The sequence below is a fragment of the Leuciscus leuciscus genome (genome assembly GCF_965113295.1).
Source record: "Leuciscus leuciscus genome assembly, chromosome: 13".
Taxonomy (NCBI): Eukaryota; Metazoa; Chordata; class Actinopteri; order Cypriniformes; family Leuciscidae; genus Leuciscus; species Leuciscus leuciscus.
This window is the reverse complement of record NC_138737.1, coordinates 30147295-30166116: the sequence shown is the minus strand read 5'-3', so window position 1 is coordinate 30166116 and position 18822 is coordinate 30147295. Positions and strand designations below refer to the sequence as shown.

General features: G+C 37.0%; 3 protein-coding genes across 3 annotated transcripts; all 3 read left to right on the top strand.

Moving 5' to 3' along the window:
* Positions 1-1261: 1261 nt before the first annotated feature.
* nppal (natriuretic peptide A-like) lies at positions 1262-2254 on the top strand. Its single transcript, XM_082187358.1, has 2 exons — positions 1262-1474; positions 1551-2254. Exons 1-2 carry the CDS (start codon positions 1391-1393, stop codon positions 1857-1859), a joined length of 393 nt encoding a protein of 130 aa, XP_082043484.1. The 5' UTR covers positions 1262-1390; the 3' UTR covers positions 1860-2254.
* Positions 2255-7027: 4773 nt separating this feature from the next.
* Positions 7028-8169, top strand: nppb (natriuretic peptide B). Its single transcript, XM_082189207.1, has 3 exons — positions 7028-7222; positions 7316-7571; positions 7764-8169. The coding sequence occupies exons 1-3, from the start codon at positions 7106-7108 to the stop codon at positions 7778-7780; spliced, it is 390 nt and encodes a 129-aa protein (XP_082045333.1). The 5' UTR covers positions 7028-7105; the 3' UTR covers positions 7781-8169.
* A 2292-nt stretch (positions 8170-10461) lies between these two features.
* Positions 10462-13096, top strand: nppa (natriuretic peptide A). Its single transcript, XM_082187637.1, has 2 exons — positions 10462-10622; positions 11763-13096. Exons 1-2 carry the CDS (start codon positions 10509-10511, stop codon positions 12057-12059), a joined length of 411 nt encoding a protein of 136 aa, XP_082043763.1. The 5' UTR covers positions 10462-10508; the 3' UTR covers positions 12060-13096.
* The last annotated feature ends 5726 nt before the right edge of the window (positions 13097-18822 follow it).

The window sequence follows — 18822 nt, the reverse complement described above, 5'->3', positions numbered from 1 at the left end:
TCAATTAAAATACGTAAGGATTATTCAATTCAATTTGATGAAATTTTACTATTAATTCAATTGCGTAAATCAAAAAAAAAAAAAAAAAAAGGCTTTTTAAATTTGAGTGATATTTTTGCAGTGTTTACAGAGCAATCCAAAAACACATTGACTAACAATACAACTCACTGAAGAAATGTGTGTCCATCCCTCACAGCCTCGCTTTCATTCCCGTTAAAAATCAAAGATGGCACTGCCATCATAAGTTGATTTAAAAATTACATTACCATTTTTATTTTACATTACCATTTTTATTTTTTGCTTCTAGATAGAATATGCCCTTACTTATTTCTTGCACTGGCAATTTGTGTACAGTCTTTAACTAAATGCACAAAGTATTGGATAAAAAGGATAAAAACATTGGATAATAACACTGAGATGGGTACACTATTGAAAATAAAGTTTCCTTATGGGCATCAACGGTTTCATGAAAAAGCTCAAAAGGTTCTGTATAGTAGAAAAAAAGTACTCTTCACACTCTCAGAAAAAAAGGTACAAAAGCTGTATACTGCTGGGACAGTACCCTTCAAAGGTTTTCTAATATGTACCATTTAGGTACTAACACGTTTGGTACCAATATGTACCTTTGAGGGACTTATATGCACTCTTTAGGTACAAAGGTGTACCTTTTGAAAAGGTGACAGCTGTGTACCTTTGTACCTTTTTTTTCCTGAGAGTGCACTGAATGGTTCTTTGGGGACCCGAAAATAGTTCTTCCATGTCATCGCTGTGAAAACCCCCTTTCGGAAGCCTTATTTTAAGAGTGATTGAACTGTTTTGGCATAAAAATTGTTTTTTTTAAATTGAGTCAATAACTCTTGGCTTCTATATAAAATCCCACTGAACCTTTTTGTGTGGTAAAATAAAAGTTCTTTACTGGCATCAATGGTTCCATGAAGAACATCTAACCTTTTCAGAGCACAAATAGAAAAAAAGAATCGTTAGATTACCAAAATGTAAGAAAACTGGTTATTTTAAGTGCTGTTCTATGGCATAACTGTAAAAAAAAAATATATATATATATATATTTTTTTTTTTTAAGCGCATAGGCTATTAGGCTATATTAGAGTGTACCTCCTTTACAAGAAGACACGAGGTGATGTTCTGCGCTTGACATACAGTGCAATTTGAAGGAGGCTCCGGCACACGTCACCACTTTAATGATCGGTGATGAACAAGGTGGGATCTTGATGAAAATGAAGAGCCCTCCCCGTACGGTCTGCTGGATTTTCCTGGGTGACCGTGACGAAACCAGCGAAATAAAAGAGCGCACCTGGACACGGTGCTTGGGTACGAGCGAAGACTTAACAGAGCCGCGCACAGATACTGAGCTGCTCTCCACAATACAACAATGATCGCCAACATCTCTATTTTCTGCTTGTCTTCACTTCTACTTTTAAACTTGGTTGGTGCCAAACCAGTTTCCAGTTTACAGGTGAGTTTTTCAGTCTTAGCTCACTACTCTTAAACGTTTATTATTAGACCCTGACTAATCATATACATTTTTACAGCAGAGTCTTAAGCAGTTGTTAGATGATGAAGAAGTCAACACGCCGTTTGTGGAGTCTGATGAGTCGACGATGGAGCAGAAAGATGCGAGAGAGGAGAAGAGCGCACTGGATGAGCGCGCGGAGCAACTGTGGGAATCAGACGCGCGCAACTCCGCGCTGGCGGGAAAAGACAGAGCTATCGAGCGTCTCCTGGGTGACTTACTGTCCACTTCCAAGCGCTCGTGGACTCGATTCAAGAAAGGCGGACTGAGGAGCTGCTTTGGGGTCAGACTCGAAAGAATCGGGTCGTTTAGCGGGCTCGGGTGTTAAGCAAAGGTATTTTAGGAGATGTTTGCTCATCTTGACGAGATTTAAACATTGGAAATTGTTCAAACGCGTATTAGAAATAAACTAAGTCATGTCTTACTACTTCATGTCATGTCACTTCTTGCAGGTTGGGACTTGAAATACTTGACACACCTGGGCAGGCATATCTTCTATTGAAAAAAAAAGAAGTGTTGACTGCAAGTTTACCGTAGATTTGTGTTCAAGTGATGCTGTATGTGTTGTTCATTATTTATTAAAGATTTAGACTTGTAAATAGTTTGTATTTGAAGATTCCATGACTGCTGATTTGTACTGTTGCATCTGTTTATTTATTTATTTATTTATTTATTTATTATTATTTGTGTCCTCTCTAAATACAGTCGAATAGATAATGTATATTGCTGCAAAATAAATATTTTGCATAACATGTGTGTCAGTGTGGTCTGAAACTGAGTAAAGTTGACAATGAACTTATTAGGCTACTGCGTATATTCATGTCTTAGATACTTAGTTAAAAGAAAACGAAAAAAAGAGACAGAGATCAAAAACTAATCTTAAAGAGCTTTTTCTCTCTCCCAGAAAGGTGTTTTAAGAGTTTCATTTTTTTACTATTGATTTTCATAACAAACCACAACCAGTGATTCAAAAGTGCAAATGTGACTAAAAGGTTCAGTTTCTACTTTATCTAATGTAATCAGTCGATTTTTTATTTAGAGCTTGCATGACTAAAACATTTGAGTTACATGATAAACCTTTTTACAGTGTATGCTGGAACTATAGTCCACTTTACTGTGATCACTTGGTTAATTTATTGACATAATCAATTAAATAAAAATATATAGTGAGATCTTATCTATTGCATTTATGCGTGACCGCAACAAGCCCAGATAGACAAACAAAATTCTAGCTATATACAAAAAAAGTAGATTAGCCTAGCTAATACATAATTTGCTACTGACTAAAATACGAAGCATTTATAAAATGTAATCTTCTTTTGCAATTAAATGACTTTATCATTATTTTATTTTATTTTATTTTATGATTATATTTTAAGTGTTAAAGCATATGGGCTGTTTTACGTGACTGTTGTGAAAGTCCTCAATTGAAAACTTGATTGAAACAGACTATTTGAGCACAAACTGAAATGTTTCCCTGAGAGAACCAACCTTTAAATACTCTGTAACTGGTAATTGGTTATTGGTAATTCCCACAACCAATGCAAGCTTCATTCATTCATTCATTCATTCATTCATTCATTCATTCATTCATTCATTCATTCATTCATTTATATTAAGTAATAAACCTAACCATGTTTCTGTCGATCTGTTTTCCTTTATAAACCTCAAATGAAATGAACCATTTGGGAGTGAAGGCTGAGACCTTTCAAACAGCACTGATATGAGATATACAAGGGTTGGACAATGAAACTGAAACTGGCTTGGAGGTTTCACACCTTTATATGTGCGGCCTGATGAAAAATCTTCAAGTCAAGTCACCTTTATTTATACAATACAGAATGTTTCAAAGCAGCTTTACAGTGATAAAAAGGAAAAATTATGCATTTTGGCTGTTGTTCAGCATCCGTTGTAACGATCATCAATTTATTAAATTAACTGATTTAATAAAGCAGTAATCGTCCAGCTCAATTCAGTTCTCATATAATTATGTCAGATCAATAATATTGTTGAATATTAAGTTTCCCCAACTGAGCAAGCCAGAGGCGACAGTGGCGAGGAACCCAAACTCCATCAGGTGACAGAGTTCAGTTCTCCTTTGGCTCACGAACGAACATGGTGTCATTATGATTCATCACGCTGAGCTGAAGCTGACCATAGGGTCTGTGTGAAGGACCTGTCTGGTTCTTTTGGTCTCTGCTGTGGATCTGTGCCAACAAGGCCTTCACAGGGGATTGTCTAGTAGTCACAGTCTCTGCTGACATTCAGAGCTGTGTTGTGGTCGTGTCTAGGTGCGAGTCCACCATCTGATCTGGATACGGACCAGATCTCGCTGACTATGGTGACCTCAAGATATAAGGATGAGACAGACAGACTAATATTAGCGTATAAGCCATTCTTCTTACGACGTAACAAGTACATTATGGGAAGTGTTCCCGGTTCCGGCTGACCTAGTTTATGCAGCCTAACAATCATTTAACTGATTTGAATAATAGAAATTGATAATGTTCTATGTGTATGCCAGGTTAAAGAGATGTTTTTAGTCTAGATTTAAACTGACAGAGTGTGTCTGCTTATCTAATAGGCTAGGAAGACTATCTAGGTTAATTTAATGTGAAGGTTAATTTAGCAGAGCAATAGCACAGCTGTACATAAAATATTGCAATCCACACAACATTATGCAAGACATTTCAGTTCAAAAGAGGACAAATGTTTGGTGCGTGTCTCGCTGGCTCATCTTTGACCAGGACAGCAAGTCTTTGTGGTGTATTGAGTGCCACGGTATGCAGGGTATGTCGGCATACCTCCATGTAGGATGAACCACAACCACATCTGTTGACGTAAAAGGAAGCTGTCTGAAAGAGATGTTCTAGTCTAACCCGGATTGTGTCCAAAAAACATAAAACCAAAGTGGCCCAACTCACCGCAGAATTAAATGCACACCTTGACTCTCCTATTTCCACCAAAACGGTTCGTCAGGAGCTCCACAGAGTCAATGTTCGCGGTCGGGCTGCTATAGACAAACCTTTGGTCACTCAGCCAAATGTTAGTTTCAATGGAGCCAGAAGTGCAAATTTTGGGCTGTGGACATTGTGAAACAGAAATTGTTCTCTGATGAGTCCAGAGTGAAGCACAGGATTGATCAGTGATATTGGGCTGCAATATCATGGTATTCTGTGCTTGATGGACACATCACTACCCATGACTACCAATCCTTTCTAGAGGATCATGTGCACCTATTGTTCAAACATTGTACCCTGAATGGGGTACAATATATAAGCATGATAATGCGCCAATACACAGCAAGACTTAAAGCTTTGATGAACATGAAAGTGAAGTTGAACATCTCCCATGGCTTACACAGAACCAGATCTAAATTTTTTTGAGCCACTTTGGGATATTTTGGAGGAAAACATTTCCTCCACCAGCATCACATAGTGACCCGGACAATGTTCTGGAAGAGGAATGGCTCAGAATCCCTCTGGTCACTGTGAAGGACTTGTATCAGTCGTCCCCAAGATGAATTGATGCTGTTTTGGCCACAAAAGGCTGCACTCACCATACTAAAGAATTATTGTGGTCTAAAACCAGGTGTTTCAGTTTCATTGTCCAAACCCTGTATATGCCTATACAGTACATAAGCATACATATATCATTACTATATGTTTGTACAAATCTGACAAACATATTTTATTACTGACTTAATGATGGCTTTTATAACTTGTTTTATTACACGGCTCTGTGGAATGCTTGATTCTGATTGAAACATCCGGTGGAATGTTATTCCTCGATAACAAACACTGAAAACAGATAACACAGGGTCATCCGGGTTACTGAAGTCAGCAGCTTGCTAGAAACGTTTTTTTTTTTCATGGAAGTTTTGCTTTTGGTTAGCTAATAAAATATTAAAACTCAGTCGAATCAATGTTTTGTATAAAGTTATTTAATTATGCCATCCAGCATCGTTGACTCGCTCTCTCTTGTTTTTGGCTGCTGCCATTTTGTGACTATTTTTTGTACACGGTTGGATTATAGAATAACAAACAGGTACGATTTTAAAGTGGTTTAATCTCAGATCAATATCTCTTATCTCAATAATTATTTATGTGGCGAAATTCTGTGTAATAAGTGGTATTACTACCATATCCCTTGTCAAGTCAAGTCAAGTCAAGTATATTTGTATAGCGCTTTTCACAATACAGATTGTATCAAAGCAGCTTCACAGTATTAAATTAAAATAATACAACAAAGTTTGTTTCAAGAGGAATTGATTGATTGATAAAATAAAATAAAATTAAATTAAATATCCCCAAAATTTCCCCAATATCCCTTGTCCATCTAAATAGTTTGAACTTTACTTATGTAGCAAGTAGCCGTGTAATAAGCGGGATAATGCACATCCAGCCGGTTATTATCTCAGAATAAACCCCCTTCAGGCTGATGCAAGACCCCTCCATTTATTCTGAGATAACAACCGCTTGGATGTACATTATCCCTTAGATAACACACATTACACACATTACACCCATAATAGCTGTCTTTTATAACCATTATTTAAATGCTTTCCTCCCCTACTCTGATATCCCCAACAAATGTCTAATTAGATCTTTCTATTAGACAAGACAAGTATCCATTTAAAAAGTTCATTAAAAGTTCTCATGATCTCATGAGAAAAAAAAATTTTATCTGCCAATTTCATATGAAATCGTACGATTTGATTCATAGACAAAAACGTTCGATTAAAAAAGCACGAGCTCCATCCTCACATCCTCAAGGCTGATTTATACTTCTGTGTCGGACCTATGCCGGAGCTTCTACGCTGTAGGCTACGCTTTGGTTTTCGTTTATACTTCTATATTGTTGTCCGCATTGACGTGCAATTACACATGCTTAGCGTGTAAAACCCGAGGAAGGGGTTCTAGCAGACCAAACACAGCGCTTGTGGTCCACGTAGAATTGATGCGTTGTTACATTTTTGGAGAGGTGCACATCAGGGTACGCCGTATGCTATGCGTGCTACACACAGCCTACGACGTAGCTACGCCATGAGTTCGACGCAGAAGTATAAATTGGGCTTCAGTGGACCGCGAGCATATCACGAAACTTTGATTGAGATCATAATTGATTTGTAAGAGAGTTGTTGGTTTATGTTCACAATTTATTAGTTGCAACTTCAATTAATATATTTTCAGCCTAAACTGCTCACTTTAGCATAGGCCTACAGTGTTTGTTACTGACAGACTAATTAGCCTATTAAGTTAGATAAAGTGTTATCATAAAACCTAGTAGCCTACTGTAATGTGCAATGCAAGACACTTGATGTGAATGATTTCAGGGAAGAGAGTACAATGTAATCATTTAGGAGTTTCCGTCACTGGACTCATCTATTAGCTTTAAAGGAGTCATTTCCGACAGCAGCCTTTATCAGACTGAGGTGTTGGAATGCACCAGCCATTCTTCACATTACTGGCATGTCAAACTTTTAGGTATAAAAGAGCTTGAGGCTCAACTGAGAGTATACAGACAACGACACAGCAAGAAGAAGAAGACGAACAGCAAAAAAAGTCAGGAAACATGAAATCGCTTGATATTCCTCTAGTCTGCCTTATCTTACTCTTCAGCGTTCAGCTCACGGGTGCATTCCCGCTACAAAACTCAGCCTTAACCACAGAGGACATGGATGTATTAAAGGTAAGAACAAAATCAGGAATAAGAGAGAGAGAGGGGGAGAAAACTTGCTTAACAATGCCTGCACTAACAGTGACTAATGAGCCATGCTTTCAGCTTCTTCTACAGAGACTGGAAGAGTTCATTCCTGCGTCTTCTCAAGACCAAATACTGGCGAAGGTGGAAGAAGAAGCAGCACGAGAAGAAACCATCGTTAAACCTTATCCCAAGACTGACATGAGAGACTATCTGTCTGCTCGGGACTTGAGGACAGTCCGACTGGACTCCAAGAGATCCTCTGGGTGTTTCGGGAGCAGATTAGACAGAATCGGTTCCATGTCGTCCCTGGGATGTAACACTGCCCGGCGGTCAGGTAACGACTTCATTTCTATATCGCACAGCTACAGCTACAGTTAATAGGAACATAGAATACGTTGAATAAAAATGAATGAACAGTTTTTGGACAAATACGTGCATTTTCTCGACCCCTTAAAATACAGACTCAATATAATGGTGGTTGATGGTTCTCTAACTTACACTTTTCTCTATTTTTCTCTATTTTCAGGTCCTAAGAAGAAGTGAAGTCTTAATGATTAGCAGCTTCTACACTGTAAACATTGAAACTGTGCAGTTGTTACTTACTTGATCTGACCTTACAATGACTTTTTTTTTTTTTTGGGTGTAACCTAGTGCATTCAGGTTGATTCAGTCATAATGAATAATAATGTTGACTTGAACAAAAAAACTTAAATTTAGATGTTACCATTTGAAGCACGTTTTAGGTTACCTGACAAAATATTTTTATAATGTTATTATCTGTAACAGACTCCAAAAATGTTCTTAACTATGCATATTTATTTATTAAATTATTTAAAAAGTGGAGTTATATATTTATATGCATCTTTAATTTAATTGTCAGTCAAATCAGTTGTACATGCCCTCTTTAATATACAATAAATGTTTACACATGCCTTGGTTTTGGACATCTTTCATTCTTATTCAATTTATTTTTTTTTCTTTAATTTAAGAACCCATGCATATAATTGTAGAAAGAGTTTTCACAATACATAATCAAGATTTAAATCATAATATGATGAGGTTATATTGAACTCTAGTCTGCTTTCTTTAATAGGCTAACTAATACATTTTATTTATAAAGCACTTTTCCCAAGCTCAAGGTCACTTGAGATATAGTTATTTACAAGTGCTATAGTTTAAAGGGAGTGATACTGTTCTTGCACTATTTGCCTGACAACAACAACAACAATACAGTGATCAAACTGTCCATGGAGTCCACCCTCAGGCCATCATTATCAACGCAACCGGTTTCAGCACCATGGAGAGCGACATCACCTCACATTACTCAAGGTCATAATCCTGACTACTATCATTTAGGCCTATGTTGTCACAAGGTTTGGCGGTGAAATTGAGAACAAAGAGTCTTGCAGTTGAAGTTGTTAAAGACCCCCTGTGGTGAAAATCAACCCTGTGGGTTGTGTAACATTAGCAACACATTATTAGCTGTTTAATAACGTAGTCATGCAAATGGCTAATCATATTAATTACCCTCAAAATGTGTTCGATGTTGTAGACTAGAGAGCTATACATAAAACGGATTACTATTCTGATACATCCACTTGTAGATGAGCCTGAATAATTCACTCTTCCACTTGCCATTGTGCAGCGTTTACTACAGTAAAGTTGACCGAGTGGATTAGGTATTCTGAGCTTGAGTGGTTGAGTGGAGGCTGGACTAATTTGCATATACATGGCTCCACGTATAGTCAAGTCAAGTCAAGTCAAGTAGCCTTTATTTATATAGCGCTTTTTACAATACAGATTGTTTCAAAGCAACTTTAAAGAGATAACAGGAAAATAATGCAACAAAGTTTGTTTCCAGAAGAAAATAGCATCACAGTCCAGCTTAAGTAAGTTCAGTGATGGTTCATTTTTGTTGTAAAAAAGTTACTAATTTAGTAACATTTATATATAGCCGCTCTGTCATATTTCATCTCAGTTCAGTTCTCATTTAATGAAGTCCGTGCAGGCAGATCAATAATATTGTGGAATATTAAATGAAATGTCCCCAACTAAGCAAGCCAAAAGCCAAAGGTGACAAAGGCGAAATGAAGCAAGGGTGTGGAGTTATATTCAAGCTATTTTAAGGCATTAATAATTTTTATTCACATAAAAAAAAACTGTTTAAATATGCAACTAATTATGAAAAACTGAATTATTTAACTATAAGGTTGTCCTCCAAACCAAAATTTCCAAGTCGGGACAAGTTGTCACATATAAAAATAATTAATTAAAATTTCTGTTGGCCAAAACGGGTTGATATTTTCTTGTTCATCACATGTTTTCTTTTTTTTCCTGAATTATTTTGTTTCAAAATTGTTTTATTGTTTAATACATTTGAAATACAGACATTTGAAATACTTTAGATATTATTAATGTGTTCTATATTATATTATATTATATTATATTATATTATATTATATTATATTATATTATATTATATTATATTATATTATATTATATTATATTATATTACACATTTCAGGGTATTGCCTGTCACAGTTAACCATTTTTTGTTGTCAAGCCCTCAAAGTACATTGACCTCATCCAAATTTTCCCTTAAGTAAAATATTTGACAAGTAGCCTCCGTCTCCCTAATCAGCCACTCCAATATAATCTCATAACCATTATATTAATTCTGCAACAAATTATTCAATTATATACAAATTATTAAGTCTTACACTGCAGCTTTGCAAATTTCCTGTTTGGCACTGAAACTATCACTGTATTAAAATGTGTCTATTAACCAGTTTAGAGAAATTAATCTAGTTTAGTTTAGCTTTCACAACAGGGGTAAAAGTAGAGGTGTATTTTTATTTACTGCTTTTCCATAAAGTCCTCTTCTCACTCAACATCATTGGGCTATAAATAGACCATCATCTGCTTTAACTCCCTATGGTATACTTTTGTATCAGTTCTGAGGTGATGCCGGAACCATGTGAGACACTCGTGTAGCGGATGCATTCCCGATGATGCCTGAGGTCACTGTTTGTGTCCGAGTTACCAGTCCCAACACAGATCAGGAGTTCTCCAGCAAGGCACCTCACACTGCACCAAACAGCCACTTAAAAGGAAATCTAGTCCAGGAACGTTATCAGAGATGAGGTGTTGGAATGCACTTTACACAGTTTACAAAGGATGAGCTCCTGACAGTCAACTGTCCCTATATAAGAGTGAAGCAGGCAGACGGCCAGTTCAGAGGGCAAGAAACAGCATCCAGAGGAACCCAGAGATGATCAGAGAACTCATTCTTACGGGACTATTGGTCCTGCTTTGGCACCAGATGGATGTACAAGCGCATACATTGAGCAGACACAGTTCTGCCAGCAACATGGCCAAGCTGAAGGTAATTCTGCTTTGAATCCCTTTTCTTAAAAACCAAGAGAACTTGCTGTGAAAGCAGATCATTTGGATCTGTTTACTCATCAAGGCCTTGAATTAAATTAGATTTATTGTGAGCTAAACAGGCAAGAAACTACATTCTTAAAAATAAAGGTTCTTTATTGGTATCTTTGGTTCCATGAAGAACCTTTAACATCCACAGAACCTTTCCATTGCACAAAAGGTTCTTTAAAAGTGGGGGGAAAAGGCTCTTTAGATGATTAAAATGTTCTAAGAAAAAAAAAAACGGTAACACTTTATTTTGATGGTCCCTTTGGAACATTCTGTTGACTATAAGTAACTTTGCAACTACATGTTAACTAACTCTCATAAGAGTTTTAGTAGACTGTCTTCTTAATATCTGCTAACTCTTTATTGTGATGGTCCTTCAACAGACATTCTACTGACTATATATAACTTTGCAACTATGTCAACTTATTCTACTAACCCAAACCCTACCAGTCTACTAATACTCTACTAATACTCTAAGGAGAGTTAGTAGACATGTAGGAGCAAAGTTACTTATAGACAACAGAATGTGTTAAAGGGACCATCAAAATAAAGTGAAACGAAAAAGACGGTTATTTATGAACTGGGTTATACTACATTTTGATGGTCCACTTTAGACATACATGTCAACTAACTCTCATTAGAGTATTAGACTGTTAGTGTAGACCGTTATGTTAGGGTTAGTGGTTAGGGTTCGAGTGAGTAGAATAAGTTGACATGTAGTTTCAGAGTTACTTATAGTCAGTAGAATGTCTGTTGGGGAGCATTACAATAAAGTGTTAGAAGATATTAAGCAGACAGTCTACTAATACTCTACTGAGAGTTAGTTGACATGTAGTTATACTTAGTAGAATGTCTAAAGTGGACCATCAAAATAAAGTGTTTTTGAGGAACCCATAATGGTTATATGGGATCACTGCAAAAAAAAAAACTTGGAATCTTTATTTTTTTAAGAGTGTATATTATCAGCTTGAGCATGCAAATGATATTAAAGGGCACAAAATTATTATGCAGTTATACAGATTTCAAGAGAAGAAAATATTTCAATGGAAAGTCTATTATATTCAATTCAGTTAACTCTGTGCTGCTTTACCAGAGCTTGTTGCAGCAGTTTGAGGAGGCCCTGGCCACAGAAGACAGAGCCTTAGATTATGAAGACAGCAACACCATGCTGGAGCAGAGCCCCGCTTCCACGTCCTGGGACAGAGACAGAGAGGACGAAGCAGCACCAGCGGAGGACACCAACCTCCCAGATGGATTCGAGACACAGAGAAATCGCCTTATAGATCTTCTCATGTCCACCCGGAGCAAAAGCCTGTCTGGCTGTTTTGGGGGAAGGCTGGATCGCATAGGGTCCTCCAGCACCCTCGGGTGCAACTCTAAAAAAGGTTAGCTACAACCACTGAATACAGTGACATTCAAATTACAATATATTTTTATGGTATATAAATTATTTTACATGTGGATAGTCATCCATTATCTTTTTTTTTTTCATTTAAAATAAGGATTTTAGATTAAAATTTACATTTAAAAGGGGGAAAGTATATTTAAATCTAACTATCACCATTTTCCCCCGTTTTCAATTACCGTATTCAATATTTACGTATTCATAATATACTTATTCAAGTATTTTTAATGGTTCTGTGGTCTGACAAATAATACAAGAAAAAAGTACAATTATTTCATGTGCACTGGAAGGAAAATATCTGTAGACATTTTTTGCTAGGGCATTTTCCGTTAATTTTCCTGACATTTCCTTTAACCATGAAAAACACCTGTGAAAAATTTAAACGGGAAATTACTTCATATTAGCACATTGCCCAATGTATCTGACCTTTTCTGCATTGCCCCAATGTTTCTGAGCTCATAAAAACTGCATGAGTAGTAAATATGGTTGACATGGAAATTGAATTTGTAGGAGTAGAAAAATGAAAGCAAAATGTATGTAAAACTGAAACTGTGTGAGATATTTAAACATGAATACTAATGTAAAATTTGGAAATAAAACCAACAAGACTTTGTTACAAAAACCCTTCCATGTTTCGCAATCCCTGTTATGACATCTGCTTTATATTATCTGATGGTTTATATATTTATTATGTACAAGTAGTTGAGTGCTAATCGGAGTGTTGAAATTCATACAGTATATGGTATAATTATGTGCATTATTAATGCTTTACTCATTCTGTATTCATTTATGAGGTTTATGAGATTTGAATACCCCTGCTGGTGTTTTAATATCCCTTTAATCGAAGTAGCACTTCTGTTATTCTTTTTGTGTGTCACACATTTCTACAGCTGAAACTGTACTTCGAAATAAAATGTAAAACACATGTCGTTTTTGTTTCAAGAACGGGATGTTTAGATCCCATGTTGTAAGGCTTTTGAGGTGTAGTATTAAATGCTAATAAAATCCTGAGTTTAAAAACATTTCAATTCTAGTATTTCTTTAACAGTGACGCACAAAAACTCAATGTTAGAAACATAGAAACTCACCATCAACCCCTTTCCCTCATTCAAAGGAATCTATGTTGTGACTCATTTAACACCCACACCATCTCTTCTAATGGCCATTATCAGACTCATTACAGGACACACTATAATGAGTGGAACAGCTGCAGGTGGTTATTACTCCTGAGCTTATCAACACCTGCCCTAAGCCTTAAAAACTACAGCCATGTCAGCTTTAATCCTATTACACAAGCTCGACGGGGTCTCTCCTGATTGCATGAATAATGCCTCCATTTCAGCAGTGGACGGCTCTCATTAGAAACTTCAGATCTCCTCAGTGAGTGCGTCACATAGGCCTACTAACAGACTGTCAGAGCCTGATTTCTCTGGTCTAGTGTGAATACAGTTAGAAAGCACTGACAAGAGAATGAGCGAGTCGAGACCTTCATATCCTCCAATTAGACGAGCGCTCCTCTTGGAAATCTCATGCCATTCCCGAAGGTGAGGATTGGTGTTAGCCAGCGGGTTAATCCACTACACTGAGAGATAACGTGGCAGATGTGATGTATGACCATGGGCAAAATGTCCTCCAGTCGGCGGACAATCATTTTTATACTTTCATACTGGGTAGAGCTGTCAGGACAGGATTTTTCACCCAGTGGTGAACAATCATTTTATACTTTCTTGTATTTTTAATGGGTAGACCTCTGTCAGGATAGGATTTTTTTTTACCCACTGGCCTGAAAAGGAATGAAGTGATTGACAGGAGTATGTATATGGTCAATTCAAGTCAATTGAGATGACTGTCAAAAAGTGACTCAATTCCACCATAAGCTGTGGTTTCTTATGGGCACTTTTGGTTATGTAGACTTTTATAAAATGAAAACACACTTTTCACACTTCACTAGTTTATTGCATTTGTCCACTAACAATGTCAGTGGATACTGATACATAATAATCACGGATGAGAGAATTCTGTCTGAAAGTCATCAATATTATTTACAATATATATAACAATTATGTTAATGACAGTGATGGAAATGACAATATGATTTTTTGGGGGAATAAAATGTCATGGCTAGAATTGTATATTCATATTTAGAATATTGGCACCTTGGTAAAAAGTACACTAACTTTTGAAAAAGGTTATGGTAAAATTGTTGATGGAAATGATGCCACAAATGCAAGGCAGTTTTTTAGATCATCATATAGTTTTAAACCTATAATAGGCTTATTCATTTTTTAAAATGATTTTCATAGTTTAAGATTGAAAGTCTGTGTCTGATACAATAATAAAAATATAGCTGCAAGCAGCAATTATCGGGGCCAAGCAGAATAAGACGAAAAGACATGCCAACAGTGCTGAAAGTGTCAGACCAACTGCAACAATGAGCAATTAAAGACATTTATAGAGGATTTTAGGAGAAATGACTGAAAAATCATATAAACAGTAATTAAAAATATGATTTAATTGATTATCACTTTCGACCAATAGGTGGAGCAGTTACAAAACTGATGTGATGTGGTCAGAGTGAAGTGACGATGATACATACAAAGTTTGGTGTCAATATGTCCAAGCATTGTAGAGATAAAGCCTGAATAGTCCTTTTGGCATCATGCCTCAACTTTGCTGTTGCGCTATACGAAAACGGTTTTGTCTATCGACACGAAATCCATAACTTTTAGTCGGCACGGTCTGGAGATAATACGATTCGATTTTGGTGAAAATACGATTCGATTTTGGTGAAAATCGGACAAACGGTCTAGGAGGAGTTCAAAAAAGTAGATTTTGAATGAAAATCAAGATGGCGGACAGGAAGTTCGGCCAAATAAGGAAAACTTGGTATCTATGTTCTCTGTCATTTTAATAGCCAGATTTATTCAAAAGTTATTAGCCTTTTTGGACATTTTGTTATAACTTTTGACCACTAGGTGGCGCTGGTTCAAAACTTCTCAAGCTCCTTCAGGGCATCGTGCTGATGACCCATACCAAGTTCCGTAACAATCCGTTAATGCGTTCTTAAAATACAGCATTTTAGCACAAAATTCAAAATGGCCGACAGCCAAAATGGCTGATCTGGTAAAATTGGATATCAGTCGACTCAGCATGACGCCCTGAATCTAACGAGACCACTTTTTTGATTTTTGGACAAACCGTACAGAAGTTATAAGCATAAACATACATTTTTCATATCTCCGGACCAGTAGGTGGCGCTGCGCCGAAACGCAGCATGTAGCCTCAGCTCATGCTTGTGATGATATGTACCAAGTTTCTTCTGAATACGATAAAGCGTTGCAGAGATACTGGCTTGTGTCTGTTTTCGCAAGCGTTACATAAAATTTGTTCGTTGGTTTATCGAAAACGGTTTGACGAATCAACTTGAATTCCATAACTTTTTGTTGGCACGGTCTGGAGATGATCTGGTTGAATTTTCGTGAAAATCGGAGCAACCGCCTAGGAGGAGTTTGAAAAAGTATGTTTTTCGGAGAATTCAAAATGGCGGGAATCAGAGAAAAAAATTATTTTGTTTCTAGCCCTTGTGGTTCAAAAGTTAAAACTTTTTTTCGATAACTATTGATCGAGAGAGTCCAGAGAAATGTCCTAGACTGTTTTGGTTCCGATCTGGCGAAAAACCTAGGACTAGTTCGCAAAAGTAGGTTTTGAACAAAATTGGACATAACTGAACATTTTGCGGCCCAAATAAAATTTGTTCGTTGGTTTATCGAAAACGGTTTGATGAATCAACACGAATTCCCCCAAAAAATCGGAGCAACGGCCTTGGAGGAGTTCGAAAAAGTGTGTTTTTTTGAAAATTCTAAATGCCGGAAAACTTTCCATGACGGAAAATGACGTCATAGGGTGCAATCGAATCGTCTTGAGCTAGGGAATCAGAGGAAAAATGAATTTTGTTTCTAGCCCTTGTGGTTCAAAAGTTATTAGCATAAACATTAGTGCAACTTTGGACAGTTGGTGGCGCTAGAGGGAATGAGTTGGAGACTCCAAATTTGCTATGGTGACTGTTCAGACTGTCCTCTATCAGTGTGCCAAATTGCACAACTTTCCCGCAAGCGGTTCTATGGGCTGCCATAGAAGCCCAGTCGGAAGAAAAAGAAGAATTATTTTTGGTACGCCAACAGATACAATAGGTGCCTACGCACATTCTGTGCTTGGCCCCTAATAAAGTCAGTTATATGTAAATACATGTATTTGTATATATATATATATATACACACATACATACAGTGGGGAGAACAAGTATTTGATACACTGCCGATTTTGCAGGTTTTCCACTTACAAAGCATGTAGAAGTCTATCATTTTTTATCATAGGTACTCTTCAACTGTGAGTGACGGAATCTAAAACAAAAATCCAGAAAATCACATTGTATGATTTTTAAGTAATTAATTTGTATTTTATTGCATGACATAAGTATTTGATACATCAGAAAAGCAGAACTTCATATCTGGTACAGAAACCTTTGTTTGCAATTACAGAGATCATACGTTTCCTGTAGTTCTTGACCAGGTTTGCACACACTGCAGCAGGGATTTTGGCCCACTCCTCCATACAGACCTTCTCCAGGTCCTTCAGGTTTCGGGGCTGTCGCTGGGCAATACGGACTTTCAGCTCCCTCCAAAGATTTTCTATTGGGTTCAGGTCTGGAGACTGGCTAGGCCACTCTAGGACCTTGAGATGCTTCTTAGGAGCCACTCCTTAGTTGCCCTGGCTGTGTGTTTCGGGTCATTGTCATGCTGGAAGACCCAGCCACGACCCATCTTCAATGCTGTAGGATTTTAATCCATGACCGCGTAGTGTGTTACTAATGGTTTTCTTCGAGACTGTGGTCCCAGTTCTCTTCAGGTCATTGACCAGGTCCAGCTGTGTAGTTCTGGGCTGATCCCCCACCTTCCTCATGATCATTGATGCCCCACGAGGTGAGATCTTGCATGGTGCCCCAGACCGAGGGAGATTGACCGTCATCTTGAACTTCTTCCATTTTCTAATAATTGCACCAACAGTTGTTGCCTTCTCATCAAGCTGCTTGCCTATTGTCCTGTAGCCCATCCCAGACTTGTGCAGGTCTACAATTTTATCCCTTATGTCCTTACACAGCTCTCTGGTCTTGGCCATTGTGGAGAGGTTGGAGTCTGTTTGATTGAGTGTGTGGACAGGTGTCTTTTATACAGGTAACGAGTTCAAACAGGTGCAGTTAATACAGGTAATGAGTGGAGAACAGGAGGGCTTCTTAAAGAAAAATTAACAGGTCTGTGAGAGCCGGAATTCTTACTGGTTGGTAGGTGATCAAATACTTATGTAATACAATAAAATGCAAGTTAATTATTTAAAAATCATACAATGTGATTTTCTGGATTCCGTCTCTCACAGTTGAAGTGTATCTATGATAAAAATTACAGACCTCTACATGCTTTGTAAGTAGGAAAACCTGTAAAAACGGCAGTGTATCAAATACTTGTTCTCCCCACTGTATATATGTATGTATTAGTTCGTTTATTAATTAATTAAAATATTTAATTATGATTATTTATATATGGGTTTCAAAGAATAGTGAAGGGGAAGCAGTGCCAAGAAGTGCAGCGTACATAGGAACTTCTTCAATACTGTTTGCAATGCATCCCAGGAAGTATCTTTAGATAATGGCTGAGAATTTTAAATTTAGACAAAGAAGCTTCTTATTATAATCTTTTATATTCTAAGATGTATATCTTATATTCTCTTGTAGATTATAATTTATTGAAATCTGCATTCATGAACTAGAATAACACCACAGATAGAGTCTGAATCTTGTCAAGAAAAGTCTGTGTCAGTGACATATCAAAAAAACATTGTTGTGAAAGATTGGAAACCTGTACAAGAATTGAAAATGTACACAGGTCCACAAACATGTTGCCTCCCTTATTCACATAAATTCATTCTTCGTACAAAAGCACAGATGTGAACTGGAATGAAAGCAAAATGACAACGGCCTAATTTGTCATTGAGGAAAGCCACAATTAGCTCAACGTTTTATGAGCCTTGTTTCCTTGGTGGAAATCGGATCTGTGCGGAAATAGTCCATGTCCGACACATCAGCCTACATTAGGAGGTTTGATGCATGTGTCAGAGTGTGTTTAACTCCACACACTCGGCCGTGAAGAACTAAATGAATCCGCCACTGAGCTCGACTGTGAATATGACTGACTGAAAAGCAGGTGCTGGGACTCTTTATTCACGTCAAACTGCTCATTCCTGCTATAAAGTGCCTTTTCATACTCATCATACATGTCTTAATACTGGATACTACATAAAACTCACAATGTATATAGATGGAAATCATGTGATTTATTGCTATATCACAATTAAATGCATTTTAAATAATTTCACTACACTGCTTTGAGCAGATGTTGCCATGTCCATGTGTTTCTTCATTTCTATCTCCCTCTACTGGAAATACATCAAAGAAAATATGCTTCTTTTTTTTTACTAATGGTCACTTTATTGCCAAGTTTTGCCTTTGTCACTCCTCAATTTCACTTTTATAGTATTAATTATTTTACTAAAGGTAATTTCCTTAATGCCATCATCCTCCAGAAAGTGACAGTGTTGCATTAGTGATCAATTGAAAAAAATATTCAAATGGAAAAGTTATGGTAGTGTATTTGTACATGCTGTTCTAGAAGTAAGCCATATATATATATATATATAT

Coding starts and splice junctions, on each gene's coding strand:
- nppal (XM_082187358.1), top strand. CDS start 1,391: ATGATCGCCAACATCTCTATTTTCTGCTTGTCTTCACTTCTACTTTTA. Junction 1,475..1,550: donor AACCAGTTTCCAGTTTACAG/GTGAGTTTTTCA, acceptor ACATTTTTACAG/CAGAGTCTTAAGCAGTTGTT.
- nppb (XM_082189207.1), top strand. CDS start 7,106: ATGAAATCGCTTGATATTCCTCTAGTCTGCCTTATCTTACTCTTCAGC. Junction 7,223..7,315: donor AGGACATGGATGTATTAAAG/GTAAGAACAAAA, acceptor CCATGCTTTCAG/CTTCTTCTACAGAGACTGGA.
- nppa (XM_082187637.1), top strand. CDS start 10,509: ATGATCAGAGAACTCATTCTTACGGGACTATTGGTCCTGCTTTGGCAC. Junction 10,623..11,762: donor GCAACATGGCCAAGCTGAAG/GTAATTCTGCTT, acceptor CTGCTTTACCAG/AGCTTGTTGCAGCAGTTTGA.